The following is a 19,895-nucleotide window of genomic DNA, read 5'->3' on the forward strand; positions in this document are numbered from 1 at the left end:
AGCGGCATTCGCTTCCATTCCTTCTGCGAAGTGAACGGGCAAGGGCCGCGTCCAGGATCCCCCCTCCCGCCCCCTCACCGCAGCCTGGAGCCCTCCTAGGCCTGGGCATGCTGTTTTCTGGCGGCCTTGGAAGGCTGCGATGAAAAAGTTTCCCGAGATTGATTGTCTTTGTCAATCGTCCTCTTACCCTCAGTGATTAGTGCAAGGAGTGAAAACTGGCCGAGCAGACCTGTCCGCTGCTCCAAGGTCGCGGGTGAACTTCGCCGCAGGGGGCTTCCCTTGCCTTCCCCGGACGCGCGGGCTGCTGCACGGCTAGCTACAATTTAAGACACAGTGTCCTCGAGGACACGGCCCTGGCCAGGGAAATACTTCAGCTCGCGATCAGAGCAGGTGGCCCTGCGCTCGAGGCTGGCGGTAGGTGTGGAGCCAGACGCCGCGCCATGGCGGGGTTCAGCCCGCTGCTCTCCAGCGCCTCGAGCCACGGCTTGAGAGCTGCGGGATGACGGATCCCGCGGCTGCTCCCCGCGCAGCATCACCCGGGTCCCCTTGAGAACCCAGGCCGCGGTTTCAGGTGGCGGGTCCGGAGACCCAGGGCGGGCCAGCGGGCAGTCCCGGAGGTCAGGAGATCAGGGAGCTGGTTCTCCTGAGAACCTATTTGTTGGACCCCCTAGCTAAACACCCACCCCCGACCTCGGATCCAAGTTTTCTAAGAAGTAAAATGACATGCTAGGTAGGTATGGTGAGAAGGGTCCACTGACGGAGCGGGCGTGGACTTTCTTCACAAGCGCCAGGCTCTGCGTGTACTCACTTTGGCCTCCGCTGGGCTTCGGACGGCGGTGGTGGCCACCAGACTCAACTAAAGGGCGGAGTCTCGAACAGAGGCTATGGGCTGGGCGGGGCAAGCGACTAGATCGTCGCGCACAGGCTCCAGTCCGGTTTTTGCCTCCGACTGCCGACTCCTTTTCCCCACCCGCCGCCCCTCGCCCCGCCCCACCCCGCCCCCCACCTTGGGGCAGGTGAGTGGCGGCCAATGGGCGAGCGCGGGGCAGGTGCCCGCTAACTCGCGCGGCGGAGCGCAGCAGCCGAGGCCTGGTGGGGCTCTGCTTAGAGGATCCCGGGCGGGGGTCGGTCGTGGCGTGACTTGGAAGGGAACGAACTGGCCTCAGCCCTCGGGCGGTAGAGCAAGCTCTTAGCCTCGCAGGCTGGCTGCGCCCGCACGGGGCTCCCGGAGCCCCGTTTGTCCCCTCTTGGCCGCTCGCTGGAGCCCATGCTCCCGACTGTGCGCGGTGGCTGGACTCGGAGCTAGCTCGGCTCGCACACCCCTCACCGCTCCGCGCCTGGCTCGCTAGCGAGGGCCGAGCGAAGGCGGGCGGGCGGGGGAGGTGAGGGGTGCGGTGTGTGTGTGTGTGTGTGTGTGTGTGTGTGTGTGTGTGTGTGTGTGTGCATGTGCATGACTGGGTGCACACCCCGCAAGGCGGCAGAGCCAGGACGCCCAGCGCTCCCTGGAGCCCCGCTGCCTCGCCCGACTCCGGCAGCCACGACCATGTTCCAGCCCGCGGCCAAGCGGGGCTTTACCATAGAGTCCTTGGTGGCCAAGGATGGTGGCACCGGCGGCGGAACTGGCAGCGGGGGCGCGGGCTCCCATCCCCTGGCGGCTGCCGCTTCAGAGGAACCGCTCCGGCCCACAGCACTCAACTACCCTCACCCCAGCGCGGCCGAGGCAGCCTTCGTAAGCGGCTTCCCCGCCGCCGCCGCCGCCGCCGCGGGTGCCGGCCGCTCGCTCTACGGAGGGCCCGAGCTCGTGTTCCCCGAAGCCATGAACCACCCGGCGCTGACGGTGCACCCGGCGCACCAGCTGGGAGCCTCCCCGCTGCAGCCTCCGCACTCTTTCTTCGGCGCCCAGCATCGGGACCCTCTCCACTTCTACCCCTGGGTGCTGAGGAACCGCTTCTTCGGCCACCGCTTCCAGGGTGAGTGCCCACGCTGTGCGGGGCTGGCCGGCGTCCGCACCGCGACGAACGCTGGGGAGGGTGCGGAAGGAGGGGTGTCGCGGGGCTGTTAGGAAGTTGTTGCGGAGAAGGCTGCGGGTCCACAGAGATGGATTCTCCCAGCCCTGCGGATCCACCTGTGTTCTGTTGTGGTATCCCATCCGGAGAGTGAGGTGGGTACCTCCATGCTTTCCCAGGAATAAGGCTGGTTCGAATGCCAAGTCCAGGAGCATCAACGGGAACCTCTTTTGGCCCTCTCTTGGCTCGTCTCTTTCCTCTGGACTGACTAAGCCAGTCCCAGCCCTGAGAGCGCGGGGCTTTCTGCTCCCTCTCTCGGTCCCAGCTTTGAGTCCGCGTGATTCTTGGCGCTCAAGTTCACCACCAACTCCCAGGGATCCTTCGCTGGCGCATCTGGGCAGGCGAAAGTCCATCCAGCTGCCCTGGCTCTGTGGGAAGCAAGGGGCATGGGGGAGGTTGAACCGCAGAGTTAATGTTCAGTGTGGGGTGCTCCACTGTCTGGGGTTGTTCCTCATAACCTTGCCCCTGCTTTTCCAAGTCACCAGTGCCTCTAGGATCTAAGATGGGAAGATTTGCAATGAACAAAGTGGTTTCCTTGGTGGCTGGCTGCCTCCCGAACCCACCTGGTTGCAGGGGCCCCACAACAATCCTCCCTAGCAGGAAGTAAGGAGTAGAGGCAGAGGGCTTTTAAGGTCCAGTCTAGTCCGAGCCCCCAGTCTAAACCCAAATCAGCTTGCTAATTATGTTCCTCACAGGCCTTACACACACATTTACACACACACACACATTTACACACAGAGTTCAATCATCTGAGTTACTCAAAGAACAGTTTCATCTGTTGAAGATCGTTTTCTGGAATGTGTTGGACTTTTTCTTTCCTTCATTAAAAATATACTGGCCTTGATTTGTCCAGTAATTACTTTAGGTCCCACTTAATTTGTTAGTGTAGTCTGGATTTCAGGTTTGTGAGGTTCCATCGCCCAGAGGGAGCTAGGTAATTCAGCTTTTAGTGGAACAACGAAAAACACGAGGCTGGAGCTTTGGCTTCCGCCAGTAAGCCAACTCAAAGTCAAATAGATGTTTGGGATCATTGTTTAGGTAATAAAAGAAAGGTGATCTCCTGACGTTTTGGAAAAAGCGGCGTGACTGTCTCAGAAAACAAAACAAAACAAAACTGCTTTTCAGGGTCTCGATTTGTCAGTCCATTATCTGTCCCACCTGACCAATAAGATTCCTACTCCGCAGACCCCACGGATCCAGAGAATGCAATTACTTCAACAAGAATTCTTGTGGGCAGACTTGTCTCTTCCGAGGATTTCAAAGATTTGCCTAAATCTAAGTCTGGTGTGGGTGGGGGAAGAAGTCTTGAGTGTTAGATGCTTGGGGTAAGAGTTCCGACCACTTAAAAATGCTTACTTATAAAATGAGGGTTTGGGCGTAGTTGTTGTTGTTTATATATATTTAGCAAACTACCGGGAGGCGGGGGGGGGGGGGCTGGCTCTAGATCTCAAAACTTAAGAGCCCAGCACTGGGTTTGATTCTCCGCTGCCCGTGAGCCCGCGGCGGAAGGGTAAAGGGGTGGTGAAGACATTAGAACTAGCGGGTCCTGAGCCCTGCCCCGCGGCCCGGCGTGGCTGCTCCAGAGGTGGCCTCCCGGAAGCTTCTTCCGTTTCGGATCCAGACTCCCACGCCCTCCTCGCACCCTCCTTTCGCACCTCGGCCTCGCCCGCACAGACCCAGGGCACCGAGAGCTAGAGAAGCATTGCCAGAGATGCTTTCCGGAGACCCGAACCTCCCCACCCAGGCGAGGCCAGATGATTTCTCAGCAAAAATGCCGCTACTTCCCGAGCCGCGGTCCTAGCGGGTACGTGGTGCAGTTGCGCGAATGGTCGGATTTTTCTTTTAAGAACCGTGTCTGGACGCGCGGAGACGGAGCCAATTCAAACCCGGAAATCTAACGGGCTCTAAAGGACTTTTCGAACCCCGAGAGGCGGTGGCCTCGGCGCCCCTCGTTGCTGTGGCGATCCTGTGCGCGCCCCAGCGGCCAAGTGCCCCTCGGTCCCCGCCGAGCCTCGGGTCTGGCAGCCGCGCGGTCCCCGGCCCTCCGGCGCCGCGTTTTCTAGAGAACCGGGTCTCTGTGATGCTCATTTTAGTCCGGTTTGAATGCAAGAAACGAAACCCTACAGGAACGAAAAGGCAGTGTCTGCGTCCCGTGCTCAGCGCTCTCCGGCAGCGGGGTCCCTGCTCGCCGGGAAGTGGCTTTTCCGCTAAGTGAGATGGAGGAAGAGGAAAAGCGAGGCTGGTCGGGACCCCCAAGAAGCACCCGGCCGCCCCGGGGAGAAGAAACCGCGGAGACCGAGGCTACTGCTTTTCTTGGTCGGTGCTTATTTTTCGGAGATCAGGAAATTTAAGGACAGCGGACAAGGCACGGGGAGGGAACTCTAGGCGACCCAGCCCTGCGGGACCCTCCGCAGTTGTGGGCTGAAGCTTTCAAGAGAGCCTTTGTTCCGGCAGCAGCGAGGGGAGAACGGAGGCTGCGTAGGCTGGCCAGGAGGACAGAGGTTATCTACCAAGGCTGGCTTGGCGCTCTAGGTCCTTGCCCCCCGGCAACTCCGCCCAGTCACTCGTTCCTCCACCCGCAGCGGGCTTGGGCCCCTCCAGCCTGGGTGCAGCTCCAGCCTGCCGAGCTTCGGGATCCCTAGCCTCCGCTTCCGGCAGCCTCATTCCTGGGAGTGTCTATTGCTAGTTTCCAGCCTTCCTTGAAGCGGCTTTAGGAAAACCGAAGTGGGTTCAGTTCCTAACTCTAGGGGAGGCTGAGCCAGCCCTTTCTACTTTCCCACCTGTCCTAGTCTGACAGCCCATTTATCACCGATTGGAGTTATTGCCTCCAAACAGGCCGCACTCCAGCCTCCCGCTTGTTCGTTCCTCTTATTACAGTCAAAGGAAACCAAAGCCGTGTAGGGATGGCTGGAGGGCTTAAGGATGAACCCCAGTCCACAGGTCAGACTGTGTGAAAGGGGCCAGGCACACAGTTCCCTTGTCCTTATAGAAATATGTGGCAGTTGATCAATGTCTTGAGATTTAGTTTTGTATTAACCAGCCTCTTTCTTACTGGGAAAAGTTCTGCTTCTTTTGGAATCAGATAACCATCACTTATCAGCATTTTGGATATTTTTTTCCAGCCAGTGATTGGATTTGAAGGAGCTCTGTGTATCTGCACAAGCATGTGGACACAGATTGGGCACATACAAATCCACATGCCAGAACATTACAATGCACTGGGGCCTTTCTTTTAGGAAATAGACTAGGAGCAACCTAGCCTTCCCTGAAACTAGCAAATGAGAATGCAGGTCAGAAGGACCAAAGTGAGTTGCTGCCATCTTGCACGCTTGCTTTATTAAAACAAAACGAAACAAAAAAAAAAAACCCAAAACAGAGTGTGACATTTAGCCACACAGGTGACTGACATACAAGAAAATCACCAAACAACCATTAAAGCAAACACACTGCAGCAGAGCACGGTGTGGCTTTCTCAGCTCCATACTTTGTGCCTCTGCATCCAACTCTCTCAAGTCTTTCCATGCTGCATCCTCACTCTGACCAGTTCTGGCCAGCCAGCAGTTGAGACCAAACTCTGAATACTGGGGTGAGCTAGGCTTTTTCTCTCCTTCTCCGGTTTATTTGTCCAGAGAGGTAATCCCTGATGAGATTTCCCCTGGGATCAGAATGATGTTGGATTTTTTTAAGCATTTCATTTTAATTAAAAAAAAACAACCTTCCCAACCACCTCTCCCATCCTTCTTTCGTCTACCATGTTGGTAGAAACATATTGGTTCTTTTCTATTTTTCCTAGAGCAGACTCCTCATTTTTCTCCTTTGACTACTTCTGACCATCTGACCCTCCACTATCCTAATTTAAACTTCCTTCAGCCAGGTCTGAGGACTTCCAAGTCTGCTTTCACCAACAAAGGCACAATGGTCAGGCTTCGGTCCCTGTGATGTCTTTCCATCCTGTTTGGTAGTAGCTCAGACCCAGACACTTGAAATGGATAAGGATTCTAGAGGTTTGTGAGTTTATCTCTGGGATTGAGGCAGTAACACCTCAGTCGGAGGCAATTGTGAAGAAAGCCCTAGGACTAAACTTGGCCTGTGTAAGTCTCCAAAGCCCAGGCATTTCCCACTAGCAAAGGATACCAACACTTTTTTACCTGGAGAATTTTAACAAGGGCACCTCAATGATGGCCTGTTTCACTTAGAGATGTTTCCAGAAATGGGAACATAACTCAACTGAATTGTCCAGATCATTGTTTTAAGAGCCAAAGAACAGGTCAAACCCATAGCCATCTCTGAGGAAATTAATTGGATCAGTTAATCTAAGCAGCTAACTCTTGTCAAAACACTCCATCTAGGCTCTGTGTTGGTGGTGGGTCAGATGACTGTTGAGTGCCACTGTGTGAGGATCTATGGGTGATACTGTCAGGGCTTGTTTCAGCTCTGTTAGGCTGTGCAACTAAGACAAAGATTTCATGAAGGCCTATGGGTACACTGAGGGTTGGAGGGTAAAAGCCAGTTGTGCTTTTGTATTTCTTGACTACCACTCTAGCTGTGTCCAGTCTTCTTGATTACAGGCACTATGTCCAGTTTCCCAAGGGAGAGTCACTCTGAAAACCTTGTACAGCAAATGGAAGAATTTTCTGATTCTTTTCTGTATTACTGATGGCTAGAGCCTATGTTTATACCACACTCATATAGAAACCAATAAATCTATACCATCTATATCTGTATGTTAGAAAGATAGCATCCAGATACTTATCCCCATGCTTCTTCAGCATGGAACTATTCAGAGAGGACCTTTTCCCACCAAGAAGCAGTAAGAGCCTCCTGTGAGAACAGGCTTTATTCCTGGATGCTATGTTTCTACAGAGTCTAAAGCCTGGGGAGTCAAAGGTGGGGAAGGGTGAAAAGAAATCTGAATTTAGATTTCCTGGGATTGCCTGCATGCTAGCTACCCCTGGTCTGCTTTTACAAGACAGGATAGAGCCTAGCAGAAGTTTTCAATGGGTTAACTCCAAGAGTAGTTTAAGTTGGTGTGAGGAGAGAATCCTTGGATACCCTCTAATTCTTGAATGAGTGTTTAGTATGAGCATGCCTAACAGGCTAGCTGCTTAACCTTCCAACACCTCAACTTTCTTTCTGAAGGACCATTTACTTGAAAGCAAATTATTGTGGCCTGGGAAGGGAAAGGGTGAAGCCCAGAGTCTTTAGCCAATCCCTGGGCCAGTCTCATCAGGCCTGGGCTCGCATCTGGCTCGCTTCTTGGCCCAAAAAAGTGGTCTGACTGCTTGGGATTTCTGTGTCCCCACGGGATAGCTCTCTAGTGTGCAGAGGAGGGTGGACTTGGGCAATCAAAGAGAAGGAAGAAGCAGAGGCGGGCTGTCCAGGAGGCCAGGTTCGGTAGTCTCCCTGCCGCAGCTGGGCTGCGGCTCACCGCGTCCCTTCTTTCTGTCTGTACCTGCGTGTGCTGCCTTTGCCGTGGGCCCGCAGCGAGCGACGTACCCCAGGACGGGCTGCTTCTGCACGGGCCCTTCGCGCGCAAGCCCAAGCGGATCCGCACGGCCTTCTCGCCCTCGCAGCTGCTGCGACTGGAGCGCGCCTTCGAGAAGAACCACTACGTGGTAGGAGCCGAGCGGAAGCAGTTGGCTGGCAGCCTCAGTCTCTCAGAGACACAGGTAAGAATCACTGGAACCATGGCCCGCCCTGCGCTCGGCGCGCGGTGCCTGTCCCAGAACCCGGGGAGGGGAGGCGCGCGGGCGCGCTAGCAGCTCATGTCCTAGAGCTCCTTCCCTCCGACTGTGCTTAGCCTGCTGAGGCCATCGGACTTGGATGGCCTTGTGCGGGCCCAGCGGGGGCTGGGGGGGGCACCGTAGATGCAAGCCATGCGCGGGGTATTTGGAGGCCGATTCCCACAGCCTCTGCGGAGGACCCAGATTCCCCGGGAGATGGCGGGCCGGGGAGCTGTGACCGCGGGCACCGACCTGAGCCCCAGGCTTGCTCCAGCCTGTCTCTCCCATCGCGGCGGTAGGGCGCCGCAGTGTTAAGAGATGACCTTGACTGGGCCTTCCCCGCACCCGCTGCGCTGCGGGTCGCGGACAAAGCTGGCGAGATCAATGCTGCCCGCCAGCATGTGTAGTCTGGGAAGAGAGTCTGGGTGTCTTCAGGCTATCAGGAGAGCCCGGAAAGGTGCCAGCTCCCGCCTGGGGTCTGAGGGTGTCCCCGATCCTCGCGCAGGCCGGCGGCTGGGGCTCCAGAAAGCACGGAGTGTGCGCGGGGCGTTTCTGCGAGGCCTTCGGAAGTGGGACAGTCGATGGGGCGCGGGGTGGAAGTGGTGTTCTGTCTCACCGAGTGGGGGAGGGGGCAGCTTGCACTGGGTGAAGTTACGATGGCTGTGTAATGTTTGGGTGATTGATAGTTTAAGGAAAAACCATTTCAGGCCTTCCACTTAACAGATTTGCAAATGAGAGGTGAGCTCGCTCTGCCTACTCTGCTTTACAGCCTTGAAGGCCTACATTTCACCTTCCACTGCTCTTTACAACATACTTGGTCTCCCCCTACACAAAACACCTGCTCCTCAGCCCAGGACCAGGAAATGCACTCCCCCGCTTAGGTTGGGGGAGGGGGGCGGCTTGAAGCCTTCTATTAGCAACTAGGGTAGAAAGCTGGACTAGTGAGGGAACCAGAAACTGCCCAGTCAGTTCCTTTCACCTTGGGCTCTGGTCTGGTATTGCTGTCGCAGTATCTGCTGGTGCTTCATTAACAATGAACGCATCAGCATCATTCCCGGCTCTATCGCAGGACCTGCGGGGTTTTCAGATTTGCTAGTGGCGGTTCCAAATTGCAAAGAAAAAGCTTGCAATGCAACGGACTTAATTTTTAAATGTTCTAAAGAAAGCTATGTTTTAAAAAAATAAGTTAATAAAATAACACCTCCTTCCCCTCTTGGCAAACAGTGTTTTGAAATTATTGTTTAAAACAAAGTGTCAACTTAAGCGCTGTTTATAATTAACTTCATTTAAAAGTAATATTTATTAAAACTTAATTGCAGAAACGTTAAGAAAGCAGAAACAGTTTATAATCCCACCACCCACAGATTAGTGCTTGTTGAAACAATGTCATTGTTTTAAAACTTACAATTTTTTTTAGCTCAGTGAGAGCATTTTTAATTAACTTTCAAGCTGAATCTAGTTGCCTGTCAATATTTGCTCCTAACAATGCCAGTTAGTAAACGGACTGATTGTTTCTTTGTTTTATTATGAGACTATCACAGATATGTATTTAGAACAAAAACAGATAGAATGATGGAATTTTTCCAGCATCACTTGTGGCTAATCTTGGACTTTCTGTAAATGAGCATTTTGCATATGGAATAAAGAAAAACCCAATAGAACTATGAGAAATTTAGGCCTACAGGTCCTCTTTGTATTTATCTACCTGGAGACGAGGTGGAGAGATGGGCTGGGCAGAGCCTCCCAGTTAGGTAAATATGACTTCAAATATGTGACTTGGGCCAAGTTGATCAACCTCTCTCAGCTTTGGTTTCTTCATCAAGAAAACAGATTGTTCAAGCATATAATATAAACTCAAATAATATTCCAGTCCCTTCTTTTCCCTGGGTTTATGTCAAATTAGTGTCACAATAATGTCTGAACTTGGATTCCCTTAGACCAGCAATCTTCCTGCCACAATCTCCACCATCTGAGCTATGTTTTTGTTACCCTTCTAAATGACCATTTGGAGCTAAGCTACTTAATTATTCCCCTCTCAGTCATTATCAGACAAACCTGCCTGTCATTTTTACCTACCCACTATTTGGCAAGCATTGGTTATTACCGTGAGCTCCCTGATACGTATTTCTACTGTCACTATTTACATTTGCTACCCAGGACTCTGTATAATCTGTCCCTCATGTATAGCTGCGGTTTGTTGGTTTTTTTGGAGTGGGGGGGAGTGCCTTGAACTCAGGGCCTGGGCACTACTGTCCCTGAGCTCTTTGGCTCAAGGCTAGTGCTCTAGCAGTTTGAGCTACAGGGACACTTTGTTTTCTGGTGGCTAATTGGAGATAAAAGTCTCATAGACTTTCCTGCCTGGACTGGCTTTGAACCACGATCCTCAGATTTCTCTCCCTCCTGAGTAGCTAGGATTACTGATATGAGCCATTGTGCCCAGCTGTGTATAGCTGTTTTTTTTTTTTTAATCTAGCCACCTACAGTCTGTTCTCATTAACTGCCCTCAAAATGGATTAATTTATACTTTCTAGTACATGTTCTTCTTATCAATAACTCTTAATTACCTATCTGTTGCTTATCTCCTTATTATCTATTTAGTTTTTATCTTTGGTATGTCTATCATCTATCTCAAACTTCTGTTATATAGAGCTATTAGTAACTGACCATGTATTCAGAAGCTAATGGCTGTCTGTTACCTATCTATTCTGGCTTTGTCTTCTCTTTCAGCTGCATCTCTGAAACTCCAAGGTTCTCTTTAGCCCTGAATTTCTGAGGCTCATATAATATGTTTTCCTTTTCTGTGTTTTTGTATAAATTCCTTACACATGCCCAGAGCTCACAATAAATATCCTTCCTATCATAATATGCATCAAACTTTACTGTTACTCATTGTTATGTCATGGTCATACACAGACATCAGTCTGTAGATTAGCTGCATCCTACCTCTTATATAGTCTTACAATACAGATCCAGCTGGTGCTGGTGGTTCACACCTATAATCCTTGCTTCCCAGGAGGCTAAGATCTGAGGATTACAATTAGATGCCAGCCTGGACTTGGAAAGTCCATGAGACTCATCTCCAATTAATCATCCAAAAGGCAGAAATGGAGCTGTGGCTCAAGTGGTATAGTGCCAACCTTGAGCAACTACAACAAAACCCTAAGGTTCAAGCCCTGAGTTCAAGCCCTAGTACTGGCACATGCACACACACACACACACACAGACACACACACACACAAACACAAACACACAGAATAAATAAATAATAGATGCATAGGTCTTGCTGAGGATATTGTCCTAGGAGATCCAGGGTGGGGGCCAGGCATAAAGTAAATAAAAAAAGCTTTCTGGGTGATTCTGATAATAGGTCTGAACTGTGGGAAACAGAGACTAAACCTAAACCTATTTAACACAGGACCAAACTCAGTGCCCTGCATGGAGTAGATGCTCAATAAACATGTATTAAATGAATGGACAAATTTCTTGTGATTCCATACACACTTTATTGGTAATTTCTCTTGTTGCCTGCTGTTAGGGTTCCTCCTTGTCTTCCTCTTCTATCTTTCCCATGCACTTTCATAGCTGATTATTAAGTGCATTATTTAAATGCATTAACTTTTTTGATTAAATAGATTGGTGTGTGAGGGAGCTTAGTACTCACAAAACTTCAGCCAGAGGAGGTAGGTGGCAACTTCTGTCACTTTGTTGACATAGGGTTGTATAGTTTAGGTGGGCATTTGTACTGATGCTCATGCATCAACCCAGCAGGTGGAAGGAGGAGCCATGGACAACAGCCGGTCAGTTCTTCCTTCTGGTTCTCATTATTTGCTTCTCCCACTGTGGTCTGGAATTTGACCAGGAAGGGAACATGTACGCTTTAGTCCTAGTGGCTGGTTGGGCAGACTTAGGCCTGGGTCTGTTCAGAGCTTCATTCACACATGCATGCCCACAATGTAGAACACATGGCATACTGTGATTAATGACCAAAGTTCAGGTGATATCACAGGTGTTCATCAACTGCTAGTTGGTAGTCACATGACATGAAGACCATTTGCATGCTCTGTGTATATATGTTTATTATTTGTGTGTGTGTGTGTGTGTGTGTGTGTGTGTGCCAGTACTGGTTTTTGAACTCAGGACCAAGCATTCTTGTTTGACTATTTTGCTCATGGCTGTTATTCTACCACTTGAGCCACACCTCCAGTTCCAGGTCCATTAATTTTAAGAGGAATGAAAGCACCTGTTTGCTGCTAGATGACCAGATGGTCCGTGTGCCAGCTACCCTCCTGCTCTGAACAAATCAGGAGGTATAATTTGACCTTGTCTGGCTTTGACATTAGCTGAGCTGGGAGGGGAAGAAAAAACAACTACAGAAATGTGGTCCTTGGCCTTGGAGAGTCTCATTTAGTGATGAAGCCTAAATTCAAAGTGAGGACACTTATAGAGCATGCTACAGGATGAGCAGTTAGGGGCTGAGTCACAGCTAGGAGCTAAGCAGGTTCAGGGAAAACCTGAATAGGCAGAAGACTCCTAGAAGGCCTTTGACCTGGAAGGCCTGAGACAGAAGTGAAAAATTATAGATTGGAAGGAAGGAAGGAGGGAGTAGTTAGAGATGGGCAGGTTAAGATAGAGAGCAAGCTATTAAACTTTAGCTGTCATCTTGGAGCCTAAAAATAGGGAGGGAGGTTTTGGCAGATCAGAATATGCAGTCACCTCCCTATGGGGTTTTCTTCACAAAAACATGGAAAGGGATTTTCATGGGTCCCAGTCTGTTGTAGAGTGCTCTGCCCTTTTAGGGGACGGATAAGAAAGATATCCTAGTGAGATGAATTTTAGGGAAAAGTCAAGAGATCTTTATCCCTAGCCCTTTGTGGTTCTCTCTGTGGACTTGTAACTTCTGGCTCTTTTCTAAGAATTCCCACTCCTCTAACATTCCAGGAGTCCTTTGTGGAGGAAATACGGGAGATAGGAGGGGTTCTCAGAGGTGCTGGGACAAGGGACATAGCCCTAGGTGGATGTTGTGATATCTTACATGAGGGTAAGGGTCAACAATGGGTTGAAAGAGGGGGACACAAGAAGACTTAGGAAGAATTAGAGCTATGGTTAGTATGAAGTTGGAGGTGGCCTTAGTTCTAAGAAGGGAAACAGCATGAGCAAATGACAGGAAATGAAGCCTCAGGGAAGAGGGCAAGGAAGGGATATCTCCAAGTTGCTATCTATTATGCGGATTTTCTGTGTCTTAGGATGACAGAATAAGACAACAAGTTTAAAGCAGAAGAGATAACAGTGGGGCAAAAGGAGGAACTTCCTAATTCCTAAGATCTTGATAAGGATACTTGAGGTCCTTGAGGACAGGACTAGTGCTCCCCAGAACATGTGCAGGCACCTGGAGCCAGACTCATCCATTGGCAATAGGAAAGGTTGGGGGAAGTAATGGAAAAGAAGGGATCAGACCTCCAACATTCAAAATAATAGATTATACAAAGAACATTATTAGTTTCTCTGAAATAATGGCTGGGTTTGTAGTTTGCTCATTTGACAGTTTGTCTATTTATTCATGTATTTATGTGGCATACCTTCATTCATAATGCATACTTTAACAGTCCTTTAATGAACTGATATCTTCATTCATCCAGAGTGATTTCATATCTCCTTCTTTTCTTACTGGTTGAGCCTTGCTCCTCTCAATCACCTTCCCCCCAGAGGTGGTAAATTCCCTCTTCTGTTTTTCCTTAGTATGTTTGTGTGTGCATGCATGCGCATACCAGTCCAGGGACTTGAACTCTGGCCCTGGGCACTGTCTCTTAACTCTTCATCTCAAGCCTAGCATTATACCACTTGAGCCACAGTACCACTTCTGGTTTTCTGAGTGATTTATTGGAGATAAGAGTCTCACGGTCTTTCGTGTCCGTGCTGGCTTTAAACTGGGATCCTCAGATCTCAGCCTCCTGAGTAGCTAGGATTACAGGCTGGAGCCACCAGCACCTGCACGCCTGTGAGATTCTTTTTTTTTTTTGGGGGGGGGGGGTCTGGTCGTGGGGCCTGAACTCTGGGCCTGGGCGCTGTCCCTCAGCTCTTAGCTCAAGGCTAGCACTCTACCACTTGAGCCACAGCGCCATTTCCGGCTTTTTACTTTTTGCTTATGTGGCCCAGGGCCTCAGGCATGCAAGGCAAGCGCTCTACCACTGAGCCATCTTCCCAGCCCACGTTTGCGAGATTCTTATCTCCAATAAACTACTCAGAAAACTGGAAGTGGTTCTGTGGCTCAAGTGGTAGAGCACTAGCCTTGAGCTGAAGAGCTGAGGGACAGCGCCCAGGCCCAGAGTTCAAGCCCCATGGCCAAAAAAAAAGACTAGTACTCTACCATTTAAGCCATAGCTCTACTTCTTGCTTTTGGTTGTTCATTGGAGATAAGAGTCTCACCCACTCTTCCAGTCTGGGCTGGCTTTGATCCATGATCCTCATATCTCAGCCTCCTGAGTAAATAGGATTATAGTCTTGAGCCACCTAAGTCTGACTGTTCCTTAGTACTTTTTCCTTCCCTCAGTAACAGTGATCTTCCTAGCTATGTACTAATCTATTGTAAATCTCCAGACTATGGGGATTTGAAGAGTCAAAAGTGGTATATTAGGTGGAGAATTAAGAACTAACCTTCTTGCAAAAGTGTCCATTAAACTAAGCCAAAAAGAAAAGGATCCCATCTCTTCAACACTTTGTACTTTCCCAACCACTTTTCTTTTTTTCTTAAATTATTTTTATTTGAAAAATGCTAAACAAAAAGGCAGGCAAAGAGTACTTTTTCTTTTGGACAATGTCATCCCTTCCCTTGCTTTCTCCCCAACCACTTTCCTGATTAGTCTTCAGTCCCTCTTCTACTGATTTTTCTATTTTCCAGGTTTGGTCTTGATACTTCTTGCCTAGAGCACAGGGCTAGTCATCTCACTGGTCCAGCTAGATGATCACACATGGAACAGGTTTTCTGGGATCTAGCAACATCTTGCTTTGGTTCTCTGGATTCTCATGTGTGGGGAGATGAGATTGGAGAAAAAAAGCCGATAGCTGGAGTTCACTGTTACTGAGATGAGGAAAAAGTACTAAGGAAGTACAGGCTGATGATAGTTCAGATTCTGTGTAGGAACACTTGATGGATATCTTAACAGCTAAGGGAGTTTCAGGATAGGTAATTCAGGCCAGAATAGAGTGTCTTGAAAGGGTCTGGCTACATGAAGAATCTGAGGAACACTTGGGTGAAGTAGAGCTTTGATAGCACAACAGACATTTCCCCAGACCCAAAAGGGTTAAGTTGAGCAAGGGTATCTTCCAGTCAATGTTTACCTGCACCCTTGAGGTTGAGTGGTGAGTAGCATATTGGTGTTGGATGGAGGAGGCTCATGCAGAAAAGGTACAACCTCATGAGGCCTACTCCCTAGTGCCAGGAGTCACCACAAAACCTGCTTTCCTTGTAGGTCTTCTAACCTCTAGGGAAGGAGCTCTGGTTGACCCTATAGTTGCATGACTGGGTTAAGAAGATCACAATCATCTCCTACTACATTGGTAGTTCAGTTCCTTTTTTTTTTCAATTAATTGGTAACGTGTGTGCACGTGCACATGTGCTAATCTAGGGTCTTGAACTCAGGGCCTGGATATTGTTCCTGAGCTTTTTTGCTGTACCACTTGAGCCACAGCTCTTTTGTTGGTTAACTGAAATAAGAGTCTCATGGATTTTTCCTGCCCTGGCTGGCTTTGAACCAGGATCCTCAGATCTCAGCCTCCTTACTAACTGGGATCATAGGTGTGAGCCACTAGTGGCTGGCTAATATAGAACTTTTGTTATCAGTAATATATTAGAGAAAATTCAGAAAAGTAGAAGGAAGAAGAGTCACCCATTGTTGAGTCCATTCCCATCTTCTTGTCTGTGCAGAGATATTGTTTTCCATGGTTGTGACCACATTGTGCCAGTGCTATGCATCCTGGTTTTTGCTCTAACATTATGAAGTCATAAATGCCCTGTTATTATATGTTCTGTAAACAGCATCTGGACACTCAGCCCTAGGCTGCTCTGCAGAAGACAGCTAGGCTGCTTAGGGAGAAGGTTGTATCCCTGTTTCAAGAGAGCTGCCTCCTTGCCCTCCCTGTTTTTATGGAGAAAACAGGGTTCCCTTTACTTGCTGTCAGGACCTACTATAGCCTGAAAGCGGGTACTGTGCTGCTTCCCTCTGTGGGGAAGTATGATGGGCCAGTGTGAGACAGTATCTCCTTCCTAGAAGGAGGCTTGGAGTGTGTACCTGGGACAGGGAGAGAGAGAAAGGCACAGAAACAACTCTCTGTCCCTGGTATTGTCCACCATCACCTGGTGATCTCAAGCAATGGGTCCACTTGTCATTTCTCAGAAATGACACACTGCATGCAGCCCTGAGTCACTCACAGGAGGTAGGGTGAGCTCACCCACCCACTGGCTGGCACAGTCACAGAGAGTTCTGGGGTGGAGGGCAGGGGCTGGGCTAGCAGCCAATGGTTGTACTGAGAACCATCCAGGGCTCAGGCAGCCTTGTGCCCAAGGATAGGTGGGCATGGAATCCAGGAGCCCTGTACCCAGAACATCTGCCATCTTCTCCTATCTATCCAGGAAGAGACACAGAGACTGAAAAATGAAGGAAGGAGCTTCCTGCCCTCACTCCATTCACCAAAGTCAGATCCAACAATTTCTTTTTTTCTTTTTCTTTTTCCTTTTTTTTGGGGGTCTGGTCATGGGGCCTGAACTCTGGGCCTGGGCGCTGTCCCTCAGCTCTTCAGCTCAAGGCTAGTGCTCTACCACTTGAGCCACAGCGCCACTTCCGGCCTTTTTCTTTTTGCTTATGTGGTGCTGAGGAATTGAACCCAGAGCCTCAGGCATGCAAGGCAAGTGCTCTACCACTGAGCCACCTTCCCAGCCCCAGGTCCAACAATTTCTGGGCCAGTCTTTTTTTGTCCTAGGTGGATTTCTCCATGAGCACTGAGCTCTGGCTGCCATGCCTTCACCTAGTGGTAGGGCAGATGGCACAGTGGAACCCCTTTTGGGGATTGTTAGGGGGAATCTGGAAGGGGAAGGGGATAAAGCTAGGGTGTAAGAGGAAGGTATATCCTGGACTGAAACCACCTTCAGGCCAAGATGCCAGGCCTGTTTTGTGGCTTAGGTCTATGCTTATTCTCAAGCTAAACTGGAAAGTCTTTTGGGGGCTGACACAGCCCTATCCAAGGTTCCAGTCCTACCCACAGCAGCCCCTGTTGCTGCTGCCGACACGAGGCACTCACTCACCAGCGTGCAGTGGGTAGCACCCACTTGCTTTAAACATGCTGCCATTTCCAGTAAGCCTTGGACCTTGCAACTAGCCCTCCCTGGGTCCCCTCCCCAGCAGCCCCGTGGAACAAAGATCTGGGAAGTGCCTTGGAGATACAGGGTTCCAAAACACCTTTGTCCTGTGGATGAGGAATTTAAGCCCAGGGAGGGGAAGGGACTTAATGAGGTAGTTGCCAAGATTCCTCTCCTGCCAACTCTGAGGAGGGCTTAGGTCTGGCCGGTGCAGTGCCATGGAGTCCGGCTAAGGACTGGATGGCTTTCTCCATAGTGTGTAAGGAGCCATAGTGGCTCCTGGGTGATGTAGGAAAAGATGTTCAGGCTATGTCCTGGACATTGGAAACACTGGAGAAGGAGAGGCGAAGGATGATTGGAAATAGGACTAAGTTGGGAGGCTTTCTGGAGGAGATGCCTAGAATCATAGGCCTGCCCTTCCCCACCACAGAGGCTGCTTATCTTGTTTGTTTATACTTCACTTCTCCCCTTGTTGGGCGCTCACTGCCTGACACAGAGGAGGGGGTTACTGTGTTCAAATAGGAGTTTATGACTGGGCAAGGTGGCTCCTACCTGTAATCTCAGCTAGGCTAGAGGTATCCTAGGCAAAAGTTTATGAGACCTTCTTCTCAACAAACAACCTAAGCATGGTGGTATTTGTCTGTGGGAAGCATAGGTAGAAGGGTCTCAGTCAGAGGTCTGGACACAGGCAAAAAGTAAGAGACCCTGTCTGAAAAAACAAAAAAGAAAAACCTGAAGCAAAAAAGGGCTGGCGATGTAATACAAGTGGTAGAGCACCTGCCTAGCAAATGCCTAGCAAATGCAAGTCCTTGAGTTCAAACTCCAGAACTGCCAAAACAAAAGCAAAAGCTTCTGTCCTTCAGGATGGCTCCTGCTTGCTCCCATGTCCCATCTGGACACTGGGACCAGTGATGTGGGGGCAGGAAGTACAGAACTGCTTCTGGAGGGCAGAGCAGTACTCTGAGGTGGGGTCTCAAACACAACTCCTGTCTTTGTCTGTCCAAGGAGGATGAAGGCGCCCTGGAGGCTTTCAGATTACCCCGAGGAGCTGGCTCCTGAGGGACCAGGGCTAACGATGCCACCCAGCTCCAACTCTTACATGGGGGAGGAGAATTCCACATAGTGCTATGAAAGTGTCCCCTGATAAAGGGACCTACATGTAGCATGTAGGGTTAAGCCTCAGTGGTGGTTCAGTGGCTCTAACAGTGTTCTAGCTGCTCCAGGGTCCTACTCTTGATGAGGGACACCATCTTCTGATTATGAAGGCACATCTGCTCTGCCTCTGTGCAGAAAAAGCCAATCCAACAGGAACTCATTGGGTTCCCAATGGTGGCTCTTTATATGTTCTTGCCTTTACTATTCATTAGGCCCTGTGCAGGAGGGATAATTACCTCATATTTAGAAGTTGGTAGAAGCCAGGCCTGCTATGCTCTCTCACCTCTGCTTGCTAGAGGAAGGGCTATTGAAACCAGATGTTCCCCATCCCCCTTCCTTGCTCCCTCCCCCTGGTCCAGTGTTGTCCTCCTGTCCCACTTCACTTAAATCTGAAGAACAGTCTTCCAGATCCAGCAGGGGGCAACTAGCTGAGGGGAGCCCTGACCCCATGTAGCCTCAGTTTCCTCATCTGGCTCCCAGCTCAGCTGGAGAATTGGAGGCCCTGTGGCTGCTCTGGAGACCTCCTGGGTGTTTCTTATCTGTGCCCCTCATCCCTGGTGCAGGTGAAGGTGTGGTTCCAGAACCGGAGGACAAAGTACAAACGGCAGAAGCTGGAGGAGGAAGGCCCCGAATCTGAGCAGAAGAAGAAGGGGTCCCACCACATCAACCGGTGGCGCATTGCCACGAAGCAGGCCAACGGGGAGGACATCGATGTCACCTCTAATGACTAAGGGAACATCCAGGAACCTGAGGACAGAGTGCTGCTTGCTGCTGGCCAGGGCCTGAGGGGCCCACGCTGGACTCTGGTCACTCCCTGGCCAGGCTGCAGGGAGGCCTCCAGTCACAGCTCCACAGGGCTCGGAGCCTGGGGCCATCATGGGCAGAGGGACAAGAAATGGCTGGCTAAGGCCTGGCACTGCTTGGCCTTCTCTGTGGAGAGCCTGCCTGCCTAGGGTGGGCCACCTGTTACTGCAGCCTCCTGCTGCTCTCCAATTCTCTTAGCTCCTTTTTGTTTCGATGCATTTCTGTTTTAATTTATTTTCCAGGCACCTGCTGTAGTTCTTAGTGATCCCCTTGTGTCTCCCTTCCCTATGGGAATAATAAAAGTTTCTCTCTTAATGACAAGACATCCAGCTCCAACCCTAGAGCCTGGGGTGGTGAGTTTCAGCTCTGGGCCCTGTGGGTGCTGGTAGAGCAAATGTGTTCAGGATCCTGAGGCATTGGATGGGGTGAGATCAACTCTGGTCAACTCTGGTCTCTCTACGCCAGCTCCACAGTTGGAGAAAGTATGGTGAGACATAGGGAAGGACCACCCTGTGTTTGGAGGGAGGCTAGGCCTGGGTCTTTGCAAACTCATCAGTGGGAGAGGGAGAAGAGAGGAGCCCCATGCTTACATAATGGTGATTTCCCCAATGGAGAAGGCTATGGGGGGGGGGGTGGAGTACTGGGCTGGGTTATGGGGACACCAGACAAGGGGCTGATACTCCCAGCTCTAAGTCCTAATCCCACATGGATGTTCATGTCCATGGAGAACCACTGCGCAGGTTACAGCTTCAGAGACACCAGTCCCCCAAGGACTCATGGTCTCCCTAACCCAATAAA

General features: G+C 50.4%; 2 protein-coding genes across 2 annotated transcripts in view; one reads left to right on the forward strand and one right to left on the reverse strand.

The window, feature by feature from the left end:
* The first annotated feature begins 1,028 nt into the window (after positions 1–1,028).
* Emx1 (empty spiracles homeobox 1) lies at positions 1,029–19,420 on the forward strand. The gene is made up of 3 exons (XM_069988966.1): positions 1,029–1,970; positions 7,551–7,735; positions 18,857–19,420. The coding sequence occupies exons 1-3, from the start codon at positions 1,445–1,447 to the stop codon at positions 19,022–19,024; spliced, it is 879 nt and encodes a 292-aa protein (XP_069845067.1). The 5' UTR covers positions 1,029–1,444; the 3' UTR covers positions 19,025–19,420.
* Sfxn5 (sideroflexin 5) overlaps positions 11,466–19,895 on the reverse strand; it is a 130,201-nt gene continuing 121,771 nt past the window's right edge. The window contains exon 14 of the mRNA XM_069988962.1: positions 11,466–11,633. Within this exon, the coding sequence (XP_069845063.1) occupies positions 11,487–11,633 (147 nt within the window). The 3' untranslated portion in view covers positions 11,466–11,486. The remainder of the gene's footprint in view (positions 11,634–19,895) is intronic.

This window comes from Dipodomys merriami, unplaced genomic scaffold (assembly GCF_024711535.1).
Source record: "Dipodomys merriami isolate MVZ:Mamm:240054 unplaced genomic scaffold, mDipMer1.0.p SCAF_37, whole genome shotgun sequence".
NCBI lineage: Eukaryota > Metazoa > Chordata > Mammalia > Rodentia > Heteromyidae > Dipodomys > Dipodomys merriami.